The sequence below is a fragment of the Rhinolophus sinicus genome, chromosome 3 (assembly GCF_057876585.1).
Source record: "Rhinolophus sinicus isolate RSI-liver-muscle chromosome 3, RSI-T2T, whole genome shotgun sequence".
Lineage (NCBI taxonomy): Eukaryota > Metazoa > Chordata > Mammalia > Chiroptera > Rhinolophidae > Rhinolophus > Rhinolophus sinicus.
In genome coordinates, this window is record NC_142503.1 from 78,116,864 (window position 1) to 78,137,485 (window position 20,622).

The 20,622-nt window shown below is 35.6% G+C and overlaps 1 protein-coding gene across 4 annotated transcripts in view; it reads right to left on the reverse strand.

Moving 5' to 3' along the window:
* PGGT1B (protein geranylgeranyltransferase type I subunit beta) overlaps positions 1-20,622 on the reverse strand; it is a 46,047-nt gene that overhangs the window by 11,632 nt on the left and 13,793 nt on the right. For all 4 annotated transcript variants that reach the window (XR_002137041.3, XM_019727820.3, XM_019727819.3 and 1 more), the window contains exons 3-6: positions 13,865-13,932; positions 12,532-12,683; positions 11,255-11,387; positions 7,256-7,301 (exon numbers count right to left, since the gene is read on the reverse strand). Coding sequence is in view for 3 of the 4 variants with exons in the window: in XM_019727820.3 (XP_019583379.1) it covers positions 7,256-7,301; positions 11,255-11,387; positions 12,532-12,683; positions 13,865-13,932 (399 nt within the window). In the remaining variant the exon portion in view is untranslated. The remainder of the gene's footprint in view (positions 1-7,255; positions 7,302-11,254; positions 11,388-12,531; positions 12,684-13,864; positions 13,933-20,622) is intronic.

Here is a 20,622-nt window from a genome sequence, read left to right on the forward strand (position 1 = left end):
TAAGTAAGGCTTGGGGAGAATAAGGAACCTGTTCAAAAGTTACATGGTTAATAGCAGAGTTGAAACTACTAAACTCCTAAAATGTTGGACTACTATTCCCTGCCCAGGACTCTCCCACCTGAGTCTGATTTTAATTCCCTTACAAACAGTACACTGTTTATGAATTGAGGTTCCAATGCCTGAAGCAACAGACTAATTTTCACATATAACATAAATAAGCTAGAAGCTGGTATGCAGATATGATACCTAGTCAGCTTAAGAAATTTAAGGAAGAAAAGTTTGAAGGGGGAGAGAGTTTGGGTGGGGAAGAAGAAAACTAGCTGGAATTAGATGCATAGTATCTACACTCACTAAGGTAGACTGAGTAATGCCACCCAAGGACACCCAGGTCCTAATCCCTGGAATATGTGCATGTTACCCTATATGGCAAAAGGGACTGCAAATGTGATTAAATTAAGGATCTTGAGATGAGGAGATGATCTCCGATCATCTGTGTGGCCCCTATGTGTAACCTTAAGTGTCCTTATAAAAGGGGGGCAGCGGGAGATTAAACTACAGAAAGAGGAGGCAATATGACTATAGAAGTAGAGTGGAGTGATGTGGCAACATGTCAAGGAATGTTGGCAGCCACCAGAAGCTGGAAGGGATAAAGAAGCAGAATCTCCCCCAGAGATTCCAGAAGGAACCAGTCCTGTCGACATCGTGATCTGAGCCCTATAAGATGCAGTTCAGACTTCTGGCCTCCAAAAGTGTAAGATAATAAATTTGTGCTGTTTTACACTCCCAAGGTTGAAATATAATGTTACAGTAGCCATAGAAAAACAATAGGCTCACAAAGGTAATTACTTTTCTCAGGAAATGAAAACTAGTATTTTTCCATAAAGAAAAGAAACAACACTTTCCATTGGCACTCTTTATTGTTAACTCCAAACAATTTGAAAATATTTATATTTCCAATTTATTGAAATCAATTACTTAGTGATTTTTACTAATTTCAACTATGTAAATGGATAGTTCCTAATATTCCTCATATGTAACTCTCCTTTTGGTGTTACAAATCTTGGATGTATTCTCTGGAAAAGGAAAAGGAAGCATTCACTGTATAAAGTTGGAGGCAGCTATCACATCAAAAACTGTCATTAAGAACTACTTAATTTTTAGAATTTTTCCCAATTAGTTGGGAGATCTATGTTAATCATGAGTGAATTAAAAGAGTAAAAAAATTATAATAACTTTTCAGAATAATTTCTATTAAGCAACTATCAATCTTATTTCCTCTTAATATCAATCTATTTCCTCTTTAATAACACAGTACTTTCAATTTCTTTTTCATGATAATCTGGTTATGACTTCAGGTATTATAACTCCATTAAATATAAAACCTCTAATATGTTACCTTTAAAATTAACTGGCGAAAAGTAAATAAAATGAGGCATTTCATTGTAACTCTCCAAATTACTTGTTAGGATTCTTTAAAGCAAACAGGCACAATTCAAAGTAAAAATGTTCTTTGCCCAAATCACCAGATTCTAAACATAATCAATTCTGAAGTTTGGGCTCTGAGTAGTCAAAAGCAGTTATTACAAAGTCTGTGCTTTAATCTAAAATTCATTCACCAACATTCAGCCCTGCGAGTTTCTTGTTTTACACAAAATTCTAAAAAACTAGTTCCAAAAACCGGTATTAAGAGCAGTATGTTAGAAGAGTGTTAGTGGCAGACATAAAAACAGCAAGAAAGATAGGTAACATCTATCTTGACAATCAGTAAATTAAGAAATACTGTAAAACAGCAGGAACAAGAACTCAAATAGAATATCCTCTGGGGCTAAATAGGATTAGGTTAACGATTCCTACAAGCTTCAAAAAACTTCAAGAATATTACATCATTATATTAAAGTACAATACAAAATTTGCTTCTCATAGTAATGATCTGAATTCACTGAGAAAAGGTTAAATTGTATTCATTATACCGTCGTTGAAGAAGGTATGACAATAACCTTTCCTATTAAAGGTATGTAAAAGTAAAAATATTAAGGCACATACAAATGAGAGATATTTCCATCTGAAATTGCTAAAAGTTTGCCACCTAAAGTGATATGCTACAGTGATATGAATAATTAATGTACACAGAATATTTCAGTCATCAAACAGCACTGTGGGAAGAGACCATAGAGGTTCTTTCTCCCCACTTCTTCCAAGGGCAGGCTAAAGGAGGTGTTCTTGACTAGTTCTATATGCTATGATTGACTTACACTTTACAGGTATAACTTATTGCTCCCATAAGGTTCTACAGCTCAAATTTAAGCATTTTCTTAGTATTTATTTGTATATACCAAATTATCTGAAAGAATCTATGTTCTCTGAATTGTATTTAAGATGGCCAACAAACATAGCTAGAGATAAAGTAGAAAGCTAAATAATGAAGTATATAAGTACACCATTTTACAGTTAACATCACATAAAAAATGTAAAGTGAGGTAAATTCAAAGAAGTTGAATGCTTAGAGAAAATGCTTAGACCAAGAGATTTTGCTATTTCTCTTCTGGATTAAAGATGACAGCTATTTTACAAGAATCATGAGTCAAATTAATTTATCTGAACTTTTATGTTATGCATTCTGAGAGAAAAAATAGTTTTAATCCTAGCAAAGCAGGAAAATCCAGTTCTTCCAAAACATAACTGTACTGTCATAAGAGAATCACTACAACAAACAGAATCATCACATGACCATGACCTGGAATGATACAATGTGCCTGCTTAGTTTTCATGACAAATGGGCTCCAGGCTATTTAGTAGTTAGAGAAGAGCAGATGAATTAAAAAGAAAACAACAACAACAATAATATTAAATAACATTTAGGCTACAAAATGAGGAAGAAAAGCACATGAAGATTATTATCAAACTGTAGAAGTATACACTGCAACTTCAGCCTTCTCAGCTTTGGGATGCACAGAGGGATACAGGATAACCAATGCATCCAATACTTACTGAACAACTACAATGTAAAAGGGCACATGGAGTTAACATGAATAAGACATGATCAGCTTACAATCTAGCAGAGAAGATAAGATAAACCGAGATAAGTACCATGAAAATGGAATGAACCAAGTAATATGGGAATAAAGAAAAGGGAGAAATTACTCAGGGCTAGAGGACAAAAGATGATGAAAGAGAATGTGACACTGGAACCAGGCCTAGAAAGATGGGTAAAACTCTGAAAGTTAAGAAAGGGGAAACAAGGAAAAGCAGGTGGAGGGGAAGCATTTCAGGCAAAGGAAAAAGAATATGAGCCAAGTCCATAGGGCAAAAGGTGTGTAAGAAACCGTGGAAAATACACTTTCTCTACAGTCTAAAGTGAATGGAAGTCTAAAGTGAATGGAAGGATCACTCACATGTTTGTCTACAAAGCTAGGTTGGAACTGGATCATTGAGAACCAAACTAAGGGAATTAAACGTGGGCAGAACGGTACTGCTGTGCAAGCTCAGGGTTTCTAGTAGGTTATGACACATCGTATGTGAGCCTTCTAGGTAAGTTCAATTCTCTGAGTAAAATGACAATAATTATTGTGGCAGTTTTGTACTGTAATAACCTGGCTAAGCTAAAAATCTCTACATGGCCTCAAGTTAGAGAAATCTGTGTATTTGTAATGTGGAAGTAAAGCAGCAGCCACTGACCTGGCTGCTTTTAGGACAGGTAAGAGACAAGGGCAGAGGTACTGGGAGATTTCAGCTTCACCTTATTCTCCCACTTACTGGAATCCAAGTTCTTCTTACTTTTTGCCCTAGTGACACCAGGCCCATAAGGGATGCAGGGGCAACTCACAGACTCCCCCCACCACAGCCACACGCTGGGAGCGGGATGGGCCTGGCTCTCCAGATTCCCCTGCAAGGTCCCACTTGCCCACCTATGCTGGTGCTTCAGAAGGACTTGTCAGTGACTTTCCCCCCCATCCACCACCCACTCTTTTAGGCCCTTACTCCTCCTCCATCTTCTTCTACAATGGTGTAAAATCTTATTCCTATAATAAAGCCTTATTCTTTAATATTCACAGTGGTTTTGCTTCTCTGATTAAATCTGACTAATGCAAAGATACCTCCTCTCAGAGGGCTGGTATGAGGATTAAATGAGACTAAACAGTAGCTGGTACAGAGCAGCTGTTTAATAAATGGATCTTTTCCTTTTAGTCTGTAGATCAAAGATTATAAACTGGTAACCTACAGGGGACAAGTGGTCTGACAGGTAAATTAAACAAAAAGAAAAACAAAAACAGAACAAGAGATTAATCACCCAAAATTCTGGATTTCTGACTTCTCTGAAAAATCAGTAAATCTGGTAGCAGCAGTTATACATTCCTGAACAACAAGAACAGGCTTGGGAGGAAGAAAAGAGGAGAGCAAGGTTTTAAACATGTGTAGCTTGAGCTGCCGACTGATACCAAGGTAGACACACCTGGCAGGCAGATGGAAAGGGAGCTATGCAGCTCAGAAGCAACGCTACATATGTGGAAACACAGCTTGGGTGCCATCAACACAGGGATGATTGATAAAAAACCAGCTGTTGGTTCATTCACTATGTGCCACATGTGTTATAGGTGTGGGGGATACAACAGTGAATGAAACTGGCCCAATCTCTGTTCTCATGAGGCTTACTATATGTGAGAAGAGACAGACAATAAATAAATAGCTAAAATAGAAGTGATATGGAGAAAAATAAAGCCAGAAAGGGGGATAGGGAAGAGTGTGTGTTATGTGGTTGGTTTGCGATTCTATTTTAAATAGGGGGTGTGTATGTGGGTGGTTTGCAATTTTAACTAGGAGGCTTATACAAAAATATCATTTGAGCCATGATCTAAAGGACGTGAAACAAAGCCAGGTGTGTGCTCGGGTTGGGGGGTGGAAGATTCTACACAAAAAACAGCAAGTACAAGAGCCCTGAGGTTTAGAAAGATGAACTATCCAAAGTAAAGAAGAAAGTTGGGCTAAGGTAAAGGGGTCAGAGGAAGAAACAAAAATGGTGATGAAGCCAGAAAAACTTGTCAGGAAGCAGGATAAGAGGAATGTGATGTTTCAAGAAAGAAGGGGGAGACGTTAGCAGCTTCAAATGCTTCAATAAATAGAAGATAAGAAATAAAGAGACATTGGATTTGAAATACAGATCATTCAGACTTTAAAAGAGAAACTTTCCTAAGTTGCTGAAGGCTTATATAGAAAATTAAAGAACAAGCCATTTGTGTAGAAAGGCAAATAGTATATTTGGACAATTATTCTAGAAAAGATTAACAACAGAAGAAAAAAGGACGACATAACAACTTCACAGGGTGGCGAATGTAGGGCTACTTTTTAGCATGAGGTTTTACTTGACAGTGTAGATAGTGATAAAATAAAATAAAAGGAAGCAAGGCAACATCCAAGTCCTCTAGAGTAGTACTTCTCAGCCTATCTAACCTCACAGCACACAAAGAACAAGACTATCTGGTATCTGCAGGGTGTGCTGGGATGCCCTGAGGAGGGTGCTCCCGGCCACAGGATACCTTACCAGGGGCTCCAGACACCCAAGTCCTGCTTGGCTGCCCCAGAGGCTCAGGGAGCGACAGCCTGGCACACCTAGAACCCATTTGCAGTACATGAATACACGGCAGCACTCTGATTAGAAATCTCTCCTCTAGGGCTTTAGGCCTCAAACCTACAAAGCCAAATACAGAGATGAAAGAAGGATGTAATAACCTTTTTGGCACGAACCACACTACATCACTGATGATCTTGATGGGTACAATTCTACTCAAGTCATACTGACTCAAAAATCACTACTTGTGTGACTCAGCAAGATTTTTTTTCTGGACAGGATCCCTCGGAGGGTACTGTGTTTGAGCAGCCCTCTATGTTCCACATCCCAGAGAACGTAATCCCAATTTCTTGGCGAACAACAGTGTCTGTCCCACAGGTCTACTATATTGGTAACGTGTCTTCTCAGCCAGAGTGCTCATTAACACTTTGTAATTGTGAGCAATAGACCCTGTCTTCTCAGAAATAAATATAGATGCCAGATTTCCAATTTGTGCAACTACAAGTAGTGATGACCAGTGATATCACTGCTATTGCCAGCTTGCTCCACCTCCAATCTCACACAGACTCAGGCAGACACAAGGATTACGGTGTCCTAATTACAGTATGACCTCAGAGGAAAATCCAAGACAGTCTCCTATACGCTCCTTAGTGACACATACTCTACAAATACCTACATTGAAGGGGGGAGTCCAGATGTGACAGAGGAAGGAGATACCTGATAGGACAGGTTCCAGCGGAAGTACAAGGATATGGGGTTGAAGAATATATGTTAAAAGTATCTTTTTATACATGCTTAATAGTTTATAAACCACTTTATTCCATATCTCTTATAATCTTAACAATCTTAAAAAAAAAAAAATACACAGTTATTTCTACTCTGTTGACGAGGAAATGCTCAGAGAGATCAAATGAGGAGCCAAGGTCGCACAGCTAGTGTCAGAGATGAGACCTGAATCCTGATCTGTTCTTTCCACTTTGTCACTGGCAGAAGGATGGACACAATGGGTGAATGCAAAAAAACTGCTGTGATGAAGGGGAAACAAGTTCACTCAGAAAGTCTCCTTGATTTGGCCTCTTTCTTTTTAAAAAAGAAGTATGGAAGCTTCTCCATGGAAATAATCAATCTGAAAGAGTTAAGGCGACTGATGTGCTGACAGGCTGACTATTCTCTCTCTATTCTGATTCTGCCAAGAGTGGGGAAAAACATGAAAGGAGAGATTGTATCAATATGTGTACTGAACATATGCTATGCAACAAAATGTTTCATGACTAGGACTTAGAACAATTACTAAGGAAGGTAAAGACAAAATTTTAATTTCTTTACAAATTCATTGATTCATGTTTAATATTCTGCATCTAGCCTTTCAGTGTTATGCCAAAGAAGAAAACTTGCTGTTTTCTAAAAATATCTTAAGAAATCATCCCAAGGTATTTTCATGTAGCTACTGCTTGAAAAGATTACCAGAAAATATTATATGAATGTTCTGGTCTAAATAATCTATGAATGATTACTGACCTAGAAGAGGTTCAAATTGGCACAACAGTGTCAAAAGAGAGAAGTAAGCAAGAAGATTATCAGATTGCACCAGGGGCTGAGACAAATTTCTGAGGTCCTCCGTGTTGAAGACACCATGATGATATTTAAAAGAACAAAAGAAACTACGTGTTCATTTATTTTAAGATGCCTTACCATGAGATTCAAGTCCAGCTCCCTGTGCCAACCCATTGTCATAGGACTGAAAAAGAAAAACATTATTCGGTTTAATACGGAAATAATAATAAATAAGTTGTCATTATGCTAATTTTTTAATCTCTTGAACTAATTTTATTTCTTTTTTATATCTTCCAAAATATACACTCTTTCCCAAAAAGAAGTAGATGTAGGCATTTTCAAGTACCTGATCTAGCCTTATTCATGACACCAAATTACTGAACTCACACACTAGGCACATTCTGAGAATCGATTGTTCAAAGATGGCGCATCTACATATTCAATTTCTACCCACTGAAAAGCCCCAACCCTTATTCCTCTCCCACTTGCAAGTATACATGTGTTTAAGGAAAATGTGAGGATTTTATACTCATAAAACATTATAAACATGAAACAATTTTGAGGCTTTTAGGTAGCTGAGGATAACAGCGCCTGCCTAAATTTGCATCTCCCCACTATCTACAAAATCAAAACAGAGTAAGAACAATACAACTATCTAAAAATGAAACCTTAGCAAAGCTGGAAGACATGCTCAAGCTTCCAATTACCTGTCTATAGAAAAAGAAACATCAAATCCCAGCAAGCCATCTCTCCCTCTCCTAACATACTTTTTCAGAGAGCAAGGGCAATCTGAAAAATCATGAGGAAGAGATAGGAGGGGAGCTAATGGCAGGTCTAAGACGTATCTAAAACCACTGCCTGAAAGAGCAAGTCCACCCTAAATGTGAAATACAGGCAGTCCTTGCTTTGCACAGTTCCAACATGCACATTCCAGGTGCCATTCTTAAACAACACAATATGGTTCAAATTTCAATACCCACAGTACATTAACCTTAAGCAATTGCATAAAACACAAACTTGCTGCTAGCTTCTCAGTCCACAAATCGCTACATAAACAATAGATCATCATGACAAGTGACCAATCACATCACCCTCTTCAATGTCTGTTAATTTGTCACTGCATGTTATTCAGTTCATGCAGAGACAGCATAGTAGGTGGTTGTGTTGTCTCTTTCTCTTAGTGATAAACCTACATGACAATTTACAAAAAGGCATATAACCAAAAGAGGTTATGAAAGTGGCCACCAAACATGAAAGTGCAGTAAAGAAATGAAAAGCAATAATACTGGAAGTGAAATTGAGATCAAACATAGAGTTACAGAAGAAATAGCTGATCATGAGAATGCTGACGATGCTGCTGTTTGAACTACACATGCAGTCAGAAGACCTCCGTGAAGGCAAGTATCTTCATAGGTGAGGAAAGTGGTTGTGATGAAAAGAATGAAGATATTCTAGAGAAGTGATGCTCGCAAAAAACTTCACATAAAAGGAACTCTGAGAGATACTGCACAACAATGAAAATGCAAAGGGTAAAATGTTGGAAGCTGAAACAAACTTAAAAGTATAATAATCACATGTACCAAGACAGAAAAGCTGCTCGCTCCATGTTATAAGTTATATAATGAGAAGAAGCAAAGCACTATTCAAATTACTCTTGATAAATTTTTTACAAAGAAAACACTTTAATTCTCAATATTGTTAATGCTTTAAATTATAGTGTAGTAAATATTGGTTTTACCATTTAAAAATTCTCTATACATTTGCATCTGACAATAAAGAGTTTTTAATGTTTTGGCAAAAAATTGTAAAGATTTCTTGATGATTAAGATCACTTTGCATCCTTTCAGCTTGTTCGATCGTTACGGTCTGGCACTACCATGCAAAGCGAGGACTCTCGGAACTGAAAGAGTTCTGGTAAAACTGAACACTGCCTATAGGGAAGGGACTTCAGAGAGTGCAAGTCAAGGTGGCAGAGGACATAACTCTGGTGAAGACAGTTAAAAAGGAAGGGAGAAGGGCCCTTGGAAGATCAGGTAATAAAGGAAAACTCAAAAGAGCAAAATTTAGAGACCTGGCAAACAAAAGAAAACCTCTCTCCTATAAGAAAAATCATAGAACTCTCAACCGTCCCCCCGCCCCCGCCCCAAACACCCAACAGTCATTACAGAAATCAAATTTTTGTTTCTTTGCTTTCAAAAGAGGGCACTCAAACTAGGAATTCTCGCAAGAAAAAAATAATCCACTAAAGGACTAAACAGAAAAAGATAAATCTATACAAAGTAACCGAAATGGTTACTTCAGAAACACAGCAATCAGACATTTTAGTGTATGAAAATCTGCCTCAACCTTCAAAGAAGTGACAAAACGGAAGAAAACTGTAATACACTCAATCTCAATTATTAAGTTGCTGCAAAAGTAATAGAGGTTTTTGCATTGTTGAAATTTGCCGTTAGATACTAGAATACATTCTTAAATAAATGTCATTCTTAAATAAATGTCATACATCATTTTAATGCGCATTTCTCGCTTTATGTTTTTTTGCTAATGACTTATTACTTGCTGTTTATTTTATATTTATTTTAGACTATGGAAATGATGTTAGACAAAAAGCAAATCAGAGTGATTTTCTTACTCAAGTTCAAAACAGGTCGTAAAGCAGCAGAGACAACTCTCAACATCAACAACGCATTTGGCCCAGGAACTGCTAACGAATGTACAGTGCAGTGGTGATTCAAGAAGTTTTGCAAAGGAGACAAGAGCCTTGAAGATGAGGAGCATAACTGGAAGTTGACAATGACCAACTGAGAGCAATCTCAAAGCTGATCCTCTTACAACTACATGAGAAGTTGCCGAAGAACTCAACGTCGACCATTCTACAGTCGTTCAGCATTTGAAGCAAACTGTTTCCCCGAAAATAAGACCTAGCTGGAAAATCAGCTCTAATGAATCTTTTGGAGCAAAAATTAACATAAGACCCAGTCTTACTTTACTATAAGACCAGGTATAATATGATATGATATAATATAATATAATATAGTATAGTATAGTATAGTATAGTATAGTATAGTATAGTATAATATAATATAATATAATATAATATAATATAATATAATATAATATAATATAGTATAATATAATATACCAGGTCTTATATTAATTTTTACTCCAAAAAACACATTAGAGCTGATTATCTGGCTAGGTCTTATTTTCGGGGAAAGAGGGAACTTGGAAAGGTGAAAAAGCTCGATTTTTCAGGATGACATCCTCTGAACATAAGCCCTAATGCGTCTTTTGGAGCAAACCTTAATATAAGACCCGGTCTTATTTTCGGGGAAACACGGTATTACTTCTATAGTATTCATGCCAAAATGTGTATCGCCCACTCTATTTATAACATAACCCTCCTTTCCCCTTAAAAATCCTTTAAACGTTTGTTCTTCTTGATGCCTCCCCAGCATAAAATTTATGCTGCTGTAGATTCTACAAATTCTGATTCACATGTGCACATTTAGTTAAAAACAATTTTGTTTCTCTAAGACCTTACATTTTCATTTTGAAATACTGACTAGTTCAATTAACAGCCTAAACTATTCTGATCTATAAAAATTAAAACTTCACATTTGGAAAATGATAAACCTAGGAAGCAGCACTTTCATTTCTCTAGTTCTATATAGAAGACTAAAAAGTAGAGCAAAAAATAATTCTGGCTGAGATTAAGCTTTCCTTATAGCTGCCAATAAAAAGATTCAATTGTATTGTGTGAAAGAATAACATCATATGTACTTGATATTCTCCTTAAAATAAACCTTAGATTAAAAAAAAATGATTAAGGAACCAAAAGTGACCCAAATATCTACTGTCAGCCCACTTAATCTTGTTACATTTGGGTCTTGCTAGTCATTGTTTCTTTTGATAGAATCAGACAGACTACATTTAAATTTTAATGGTCAAGAAGTCAATCTGTCCTCGAAAATTATTTCTATAGGGACATTCTGATACACGATGTACCCCAAAACAATCTTATTGGCCTTATTTCCAAATTCTAGCTGGAAGAAATAAGGCATGCATGATATTGTAGCCCTGATACACCAGCAATAATAACCTAAAACAAATAGTCAACTTATCAACATAACTCACCATGCTTCTTCTAATATAGCTGATGGCTTTTTTCATATCCATGCCGGACCAGTTGTTGAGCATGTAGCAAATACAGGAAGCACAGTATACAAATCGCATGTCATTTTCACTGCCTTCAGGTACAGCACAAAAACTGAAAATAATAATATGACTTACTATTAACACTGTATTATTTGTTATTGTTATTATTATTACTATCACTATTATTTTTTGTGGGGGGTTAGAAACACCTACTCCATGTCTTTACTCACAGAAAAATCTATCACAAATATGGATTGAAAAATCTAAATATGGATTTAAAAACCACATACTACTTTTATTATTCAATAAAGAATAGGACTATTAACTTGAATGATATAAAACTATCACTAAATCATTGCTTCACTCCAAAGTTCTGATTTCTGGGCAGCTTTATATGCTACCACAGTTACTCCTCCCAGAAGCCCACTAAGAGTATGTTCGCTCTCTGACAGGGACAGCTGTAGCATACCGGCTTGAGAATTAATGGCCAAAAAAAGGAGCAAGTAAAACCTGGGACCTATTGTGTAGTAATAAATTCCAAAGCCCAATGTTTGCTATGTGAAATTTCTTCTAACTGTATCTATAGATAACCCACTAATTGATCAGACTGTTTTAACTTTTACCTATTTAATTAGTTTTAGAGACTTAAAAGTCTGTGTCTCTTATCTAGTCCTCTATCTATAAACAAGGATAAGGTAGCAGTAAACAAAGACTGTACTGAAGTATTGAGAAATTATATGTACCTACTGAGGTAAATATTTAGTTTTAGAGTATTTCCAACTACTGTCAATTTATCTTATATGTCAACATTAATTTTCCCATCATGAGCAGTGTTTTTAAAATACTGACAGGAAAATAGAGATATTAGTAGATGGAACACAGAAGCAACAACACAGCAGGGTTTGCTTGCAGTCTTTTCTTTAGACAGCATTACGACTGTTTTACCACTTCCTAGACTTAACAGTTTCACTTTAAAAGTCTAGGGAGATTCTTCTTTATACGTATCACACGAACCATCAAATATTAATGAACTCATCAACTTTTTTAATCCTTTAAAAAATGTCAAGAAAACTACCTACATTAGAATATTCAATGTTCATCCCTTTCTGCCCCATTACCATGTCTTAAGGAAGACAAGTTCAGACTAATAAGAGTTTATAATAAACTCTGTAGTTCTAGTATAATATTATATCCACTTTTTCAGTTCCAAAAGATTTCTCTTTAAAAAAAACAAAGTAATACAGAATGACCCATACCTTCCATCTTCTAGCTGAAGGGCTCTCAAGCCTGCTAAACAAGCTTCTTTGTTTACACGGCTCAGGTCATCTCCAAGAATAACTAAGCACGAAAGGCCAGTGTAGGTCATTGCTATGTGGCCACTGTCATAAGGATGAGCTGTTCCAGGACTCTGAATTCAAAATTAATATGTTAGTTAGTAAAATGAAATGAAAATTTATTTCATTAATTTTCACGAGGTTTCAGTAAATAGAACAATTAAATGTTGTTTATACTGATTGGTATAGACATCTGATTGAGAAAAACAAACCTCAATTTTATATATATGCATATTCAAAGTTTACAAATCCTTTGTTTTCAGATTCTCTGCTAAAAGCAATGGGAGATTGGAGACACCTTGGCAAATTCATGACTGTGACATACATAAGTTGGTCTATAGCTTAAGGCAGAGGAAGAAAATTGAAGCAGTGACTCTATGAAATCATGTCACCTTCTCCAAAAATTTATTTATTCCAAAAATTTGAAGATTATGGAAAAACTAGCAGCATGCCATCTGCCTTCAGATTGCAACTAGCTACAAATCTTGATGTACTCTCAATGTACCCATGTACACTGGCTTGTAACCATTGTATTATATACGCAGACTAACTTCATCAAGGAAAAAGTTTCAATTTTGTGAGGCCTTTCAACATAGTGATACAGTTTTTCTATGCTTTCTACTATAGAAAAATATTGGCATTTTGTGCATAGATGAAACATCTATAAAGCCTTTTCTGGGTCTGCTTCTTTGAAGAAGAAAAACGCTCCTCACTTTGATAGGATTCACTGCTTTCTATACCTGTACGTGCTGGTATCAAAGCCCCTTGTTATAACCCTGAAGATATTCTGCCTATTGCTGTGAATGTCATCAAATTCATCACTACTCGGGACTTCAATCACTGCCTTGGCAAGAGTTTTTCTTCTATTCCTAAGAAATGAGAACCAAATGCAAAGTCCTTCTCTAACACAAGTTCACTGGCTACTTAGAGAGCAAGTATCAAGCATCTGAATGCTTAATTTCCATTTTCTCCAGGAAATCACCAGTAATTTTTTACACACATACACATGACAGTAAAGGAGACATAATTTTTGTACCAGGAATTTCGGAGTGTATGTGTATTGTGTATTCTCCCAGGAAGTAAGGTGGGTATAGCTTTCCCTTAAAGAGTTCCAGTTCATAATACACATAACTGGACAGTAATTAGCTGTACTGAAACTTGGAAGCCTGGTTCTTTCTATATCCTTTCTTACTTTTCTTTCTCACTAAAATCTCCCACCTCCCTTTTCCTTCCGCCTGACCCAACAAAAACTAACCTTTGATGGGTTGAATGGAATACCCAGGTATGAAGAGCCTCGGAAACCACAACGACTTAGATTTGATCCTAGAAAATAAAAGATGTACTTATTTAAAGTATCCCTTATTTTTGCACAGATGCTAAAGCAGTTCAATTACACAGTCTTTCAGAAAGTGAGTATTTTAGTAGCAAAGCTTTGTTCCTGTCTCTGTTTTAATGCTAGCTAATGTTGAATGCTTACTATGTGCCAGGTCTGTTCCAGGCTCTTTATGGAAATTTCATTTCATTTCCAAACAAGTAAAAGACAAAATAATGATTTTCTACTAGCTACCTTTTCATAACCCACCTTATGGTGTACCAAATGCTTTTATACTTTTCCTACCTGACCATTTTTCATGTGATCAACATATTCAACTCCTCATTCTCCAGAACAGAAAGCAGACATGTTCAAGGTAACACAAAAAGATCTAGAACCCTAATTTCCCATTCAGCATCTTTTTTACCTTACCAGTTGCTTCTTTACAGGGGAACAAGTTAAAGATATAAACTACTCTATAGTCACAGAAAATATATGTACTTTGTATTTTAGTATTAGACAGAACTTCATTCTGAGTCCAATAACCCACTTAGCTTTGAAGTACATATAACATTATAAGTTAGCACTTAGTCTCTGCTCATTTCAAACTATGTTTACTCACACAATTTTTTTTTTCTATCTAAAAACTTTTATTTTTCAAGATATCAGTGGAATATAACTGGGAACTAAAGAAAGAATATAGTTATATCCTTGAAAAGGGAACTCTTGTGCACTGTTGGTGGGAGTGTAAACTGGTATAGCCACTATGGACTAACCTTTCACAGAGATTCCTCAAAAAAATTAAAAATAGAACTACCATACGATCCCACAATCTCACTTCTGGGTATTTATCCAAAGAAACTTACATCACTATCTCAAAGAGATATCTATACTCCATGTTCACTGCAGCATTATTCACAATAGCCAAGACCTGGAAAAACCTAAGTATCCATCAACACATGAATGGATAAAGAAAATGTGAGACAGACACACACACACACAGGAATATTATTTAGCCACCAAATAGAAGGAAATCCTGCTTTTTGGGACAATATGGATGGGCCTTGAGGGCATTATGCTAAGTGAAATATGTCAGACAGAGAAAGACAAATACTGTATGTTCCCACTTATATGTGAAACCTAAAAAACCAGAAATCATAAAAATAGTAGAATAGTGGTTTTCAGGGTGTGGGGGTGGGGCAGGGGAAAAGCGGGGAGATGTTGGCCAAAGGGTACACACTTATAAGATGAATAAGTTCTGGGGATCTAATGTATAGCATGGTGACTACAGTTAACAATATTGTATTGCATATTTGAAAGTTGTTAAGACAGTAGATCTTAAACATTATTACCACAGAGACACCAAAAAAGGTAATTATGTGAGGGGTAGAGGTGTTAACTAACCTTATTGTAGTAATCATTTTGCAACATATACATGTATCAAATCATCATGCTGTACACCTTAAACTCATATATGTATGTCAATGATATCTCACAAAGCTGGAAAAAAAAGAAATTAAAAATATAAAATAAAAAAGGTCACACCCATAATAAGAAAAAAATTATGGTTTTGATAGCTATCAGAAAATCAGCATGATAGATGTATAAAGTAGGAATGTATAGTATCAACAGAGTGTATCTGTATAGCAAATAAAAAATCAAGTTGATTTAAAAATAGGCTCTGATGTGATGAGGAACTAGCTTCATATCTCTTATGACAGATACATGACTAATTCATAATAACTTTTTTTCACTATTCTTCAAATCAGATACTATATTCTATTCAGCTTTACATCCCCTGAAATATTTAGAATAGTAGCTTATACATTAATTCTTTGAACAATTTAGGAAACTTTACCCGCCAAATTTAAAACTCTCCACCAACCACCTACCCATTAATTTAAAAATTATTTAGGGGTAGCCGGTTAGCTGGGGTGGCTGGTTAATAACTCAGTTGGTTAAAGCGTGGTGCTAATAACACCAAAGTTGCCAGTTCGATCCCCACATGGGGCACTGTGAGCAGCGCCCTCTTTAAAAAAAAAAAAATTAAAATAAGATACATATAATGGTGATAATAATTTTGATGAACATGGTTCTTATCCTTGCTAAAGACCTTTAAATTGGTAAGCCATTTAAGACTTGCCAATATATAAGGAAATATAAAAATGTTCATACCCTACGACCCAGGAATGATACATCTGTGGATCTACTCCAGTAACTTCAAATATGGAAAAGTCATACGCACAGAAACACTGGCTTCAGTTTATAATGGCAGAAATGTAGAATAAACAAAACTTTATAACCTCTCTTTAAAGTTTTACATTCTACAAGTTAGTCACCATTTTCTTAGATTATTTTTTAAAGCATCTAAATGCACTGCCTTTATAATGCTTGACATATAGTTGGTGTTTATTATGAGTTTAGTAGTAAAACTTTAAGTTTTAAAGTGAGACATGACCCAATCATCAGGTAGTAGTTAGATTTGGAGCTCAGTAATTGCTTATCATGTACAGGCATGCAAAGAAAGGGATTGTTTTTCCTAACAATTGATAGCTAAACACATCATATTCTCTAATAACACGTCCCTCTACATACTCATGCATAAACACACATACACATATTATACCCGGACACGTATTTCTATTTTTGCTGCGTTTTCCCATCTGCCTAATTTCATTTTCTGAAGTAATCCAGCTTTTTATGATATATTGCTATCTAAACTACTTCCATGTAACACGATAAACTAGTTTGAGTTTATGACTCTACCATGGTGGAGGATGCTTTTTCCAAATCAGTGGTTCTCGATTGTTATCACACTGGGACTGTTGGACAGGTTAAATATAACATACTGTATCTATTCAAAGGAACATTATACTTCTATAGAAAGTAATAATTAGGGAAAACTATATAGCAATATGGAGAAATATATACAATCAAGAGAAAAAGAAAATACAAAAATATATGTGCAGTATGTTTATAATTTAGCAAAGGGTACTTATCATCAAAGTGAGGAAGAGAATAAACAAAATAGACACTGGTTCAAAAGTTAGGATTCTAAATCTTTTTGTGCTACTAACCAACTGTTAAGTATAAACATGCCATTCATTCAAACTTTACAACTGGAGGCACACTCCGTACTACTGAAATTTCTTTTGAAGTTCTCAGATGGCACCATCTAGCGTTCCCATTCAGTAGAAGCAAAACAAACTAAAATGGTCTGGCTGCTCAACAATCAATTGCATAGCTTGAAAAAAATATAGATGCCTCGGGAGTCCTAACTCAGTCCCACATCAAAACCCTGAGAGTGAGGACTGGACAAGCATACATAAAAAAAGAAAATCCCTGTGTGATACACAGATGTGTATGGATGTAACATGTATATGTGTGTTTACACATAATGTGTAGAGGGACGTGTTATTAGAGAATATAATGTGTTTAGCTATTGTTAGGAAAAACAATCCTTTGTTTGCATGCCTGCACATGAAAGGCAATTATTAAGCTATAAAGCTAACTCCCGCCTGATGACTGGATCGTATCTTACTTTAAAATGTTTTACTATTAAGCTCATAAGAAACACCAATTATATGTCAAGTATTATAAAGGCAGTGCGTTTAGATTCTTTAAAAAAGAACCTAAGAAAAGTTATAAACCTACAGAATGTGAAACTTTAATGAGTTTAAAAAGATTTACTTGAATTAGCAGAGTTGCTTTTCATAGGAAAGAAGTGCATTTTCCCTCTTTTAAGATAAAATTTTATTGTGAAAGGTAAAATAAAAATACATTAGAAATTATAGTTAGGTGCTTCTAATAAAGAACAACTCTTGAGCTAAAAATATCACCACACTATTAATGGTGGTTATGCCACTTACATATAATTCAAAGTCTGATTTGATCATGTTCTTAATTTCCTAATCCCCATTTTGCACTAAGCAAACAGTATTCAAGTGAAGAATGCGGCAATTTTTAAAAATATAAACATGGACATTAAGATTTAATGACTATAGAAATAATTCTTCCTAGATAACAAGAAACACAAAGTTTCCTAGTAAAAGGACATACCTTAAGCAACCTCGTTTCAAAATGTCAATAGAGACCCAAACAAGGCAAATATAAAATTCTATAGCTTAAAAATGTTTTTTTACGTATTTTCTAAATTTCACAGATTAGTTTTAGAATTGGACCTAGACCGATTAAAGAAAAGGCAGGCAGAAGACTTTCTTTCATGAGATTAGAGCTTTAACAGTGTTTTATCCAACAAAATAGTAAATTAAGAACTGAGAATTACAGTTGAAGTAGACTGTGATCAGATCTGTGGTGTGGCCTCCCAAACATGACTAGAGACATCAACCAACCACTGTGGGATCTTTGCAAAAAATCCTTGATCCACAATGCTTCCAAAACAGGTGCTCTACAATTTTTTTAAATTTGCAACATGTTTAATTTAGCCACATGAAACTATACTTACATTTTAAGCATATTATTTTAAAAAGGCAGCAATCTGACTGGAAAATCGACCCCAAAATAAAATCATTACACATTTTACCTTATAACAGTAAAACATCTTATCTACACGCTCAAACACTTAATCTTAACATTTTATGAAATCTATTAAGGAACAGATGCCACATTTATTCTCCTTTAGAGCCATAAGACAGCCTCAGCCTTCTCATAAAAAAAATCCGTATATCACAGAGAAACATATCTGATAAATAGAACACCTATTGCAATGACTCAGTACTGGAAATATCCAGTAATGGAAATATCAAAGGACTAGACAACAGAAAACTGGATTCTAATTTTGCCTTTAGCATTAACTAGCTATATTATTGTGGACAAATGATTACTCTCTCAGGACCTTAACATCCTCATTTGTAAACGATGGACTGTAATGGTCCTTGCTCTATTCTAGCTCTAAAATTCTCTGGTTGTGCCCTTGATCAGAGAAAGGAACACAATTCCCACCCTGATCCTTTGTGTTTCCTAAATACTTCCTGAGGTTGAGGTGAAGGGCTCCAACTATCCAATGGTCTGGTCACACACTAATTACTAGGCTACCACCAGGGTCTTCACAACCCTGAAGTTAAGTCGAAGGCCAGAGTTAACTCTGACTATCACGTGTATCAGTGCCATACGTGACAGTCTCCACGAGGGACCTATATACTCTAACAGTAAAGCAGCACTAGGACTTGGAGTCACAAATCTAGGATTTCAGTCAGGCTCAACCACTTAGCATGTACGTGGACTCGGGGCAGGTCTCTTAATCACTCTGCCTCTCAGTTACCTCTTCTGGGGAAGGCAGATCAGGGCAAGGACAAATTCAATGGGATATTTGACAGCGCTTTTGAAAATTATAAAATATTAAATACATAGCATCATTTCTGCCATTAGCAAAATTCTCAATATATTTGTGTACATTTAAGTTTAGTTTTCAATAGTTTATTTTTGTTCTGTTTTGAAGAGAGGTTAAGCTAAGACTTTTTCTCACTTGAATTTTTAAATACAGAAACACATTTATTGTAAACATTCAAACAACAGAGATATATAGAATAAAATTAAAGTATCTTCTCTTGCATCCTCTACTTCTGTTTCCATCTACTTCTCCCTCCACAAAGATTTTCCATGTATATTTTCAGAGTTTTTCCTATACATTTATATTCATAAATTATCAAAACAAAACACCTCTATACTATGGTATGTATCATTTAACCATACATGATGAACAATTTCATGTCAGTACATACATAGATTTGCCTCAATCACTTTATGACTGAATAGGTTTATTTAACTGTTTCACTTTTGGTGAACATTTATTTTGCTTCTAATTTGTTACTGTAATAAACAACGTCAAAGCATTCTTCTACATATATTTTGGTGCACATGCATTAGTTCCCTAAGGCTAGAAACAAATTACCACAAACCTGATGGCTTTAAACAATAGATATTTATTCTCTCATAGTCTGGAGCCCAGAAGTCTAAAATCAAGGTGTTGGCAGAGTTGGGTCCTCCTGGAGCTCTGTGGGACAATCGTTCCATGCCTCTCTTAGCTTCTGGTGTCTGTGGGCAATCCTGGAATTCCTTAGCGTGTTAACCTATCACTCAAATCTCTGCCTCTGTATTCACATGGCCTTCCCTTCTGCGCCTCCAATCTCCCTCTCCTCTCCCTTATAAAGGCACCAGTCATTGATCTCAAGATCCTTAACCTTAACTACATCTGCAAAGACCCTTGTGCCAAATAAGGTCATATTCTGAGGTTCTGGGTGGAAATGTCTTTTTGGGGCTATTATTCAACTCACTACAACATGCGTGAGAAGATGTCAGATGGGAAAAAAATTATACGTACTGCTAAAATGCCCTTCAACATGTTGTAATTTTCACTTCCATCAAAAGAATATTAAAGTGCTCTTTCCCCCCACGTTCTTGCCAACTTTTAAAAACTTTTTGCTAAACTGATGTGTTAGGTAAAAAGCAATGTAACATCATTGTTTTTATTGCATCTCCCTGATTTCTAGTAAGATTAATCCTCTTTTCATGTATTTACTGACTACCTGTCCTTCTTTTGTGAACTACCTAGTCATACATTTTTATCATTTCCTAAATAGCAATGTGTCATTTTCTTCTCAATCTTTACAAATTCCTCAGTCTGGATATTAATATTTTATCTATTATATAATATATACTGCTACAATTTCATCCAAGTCTGT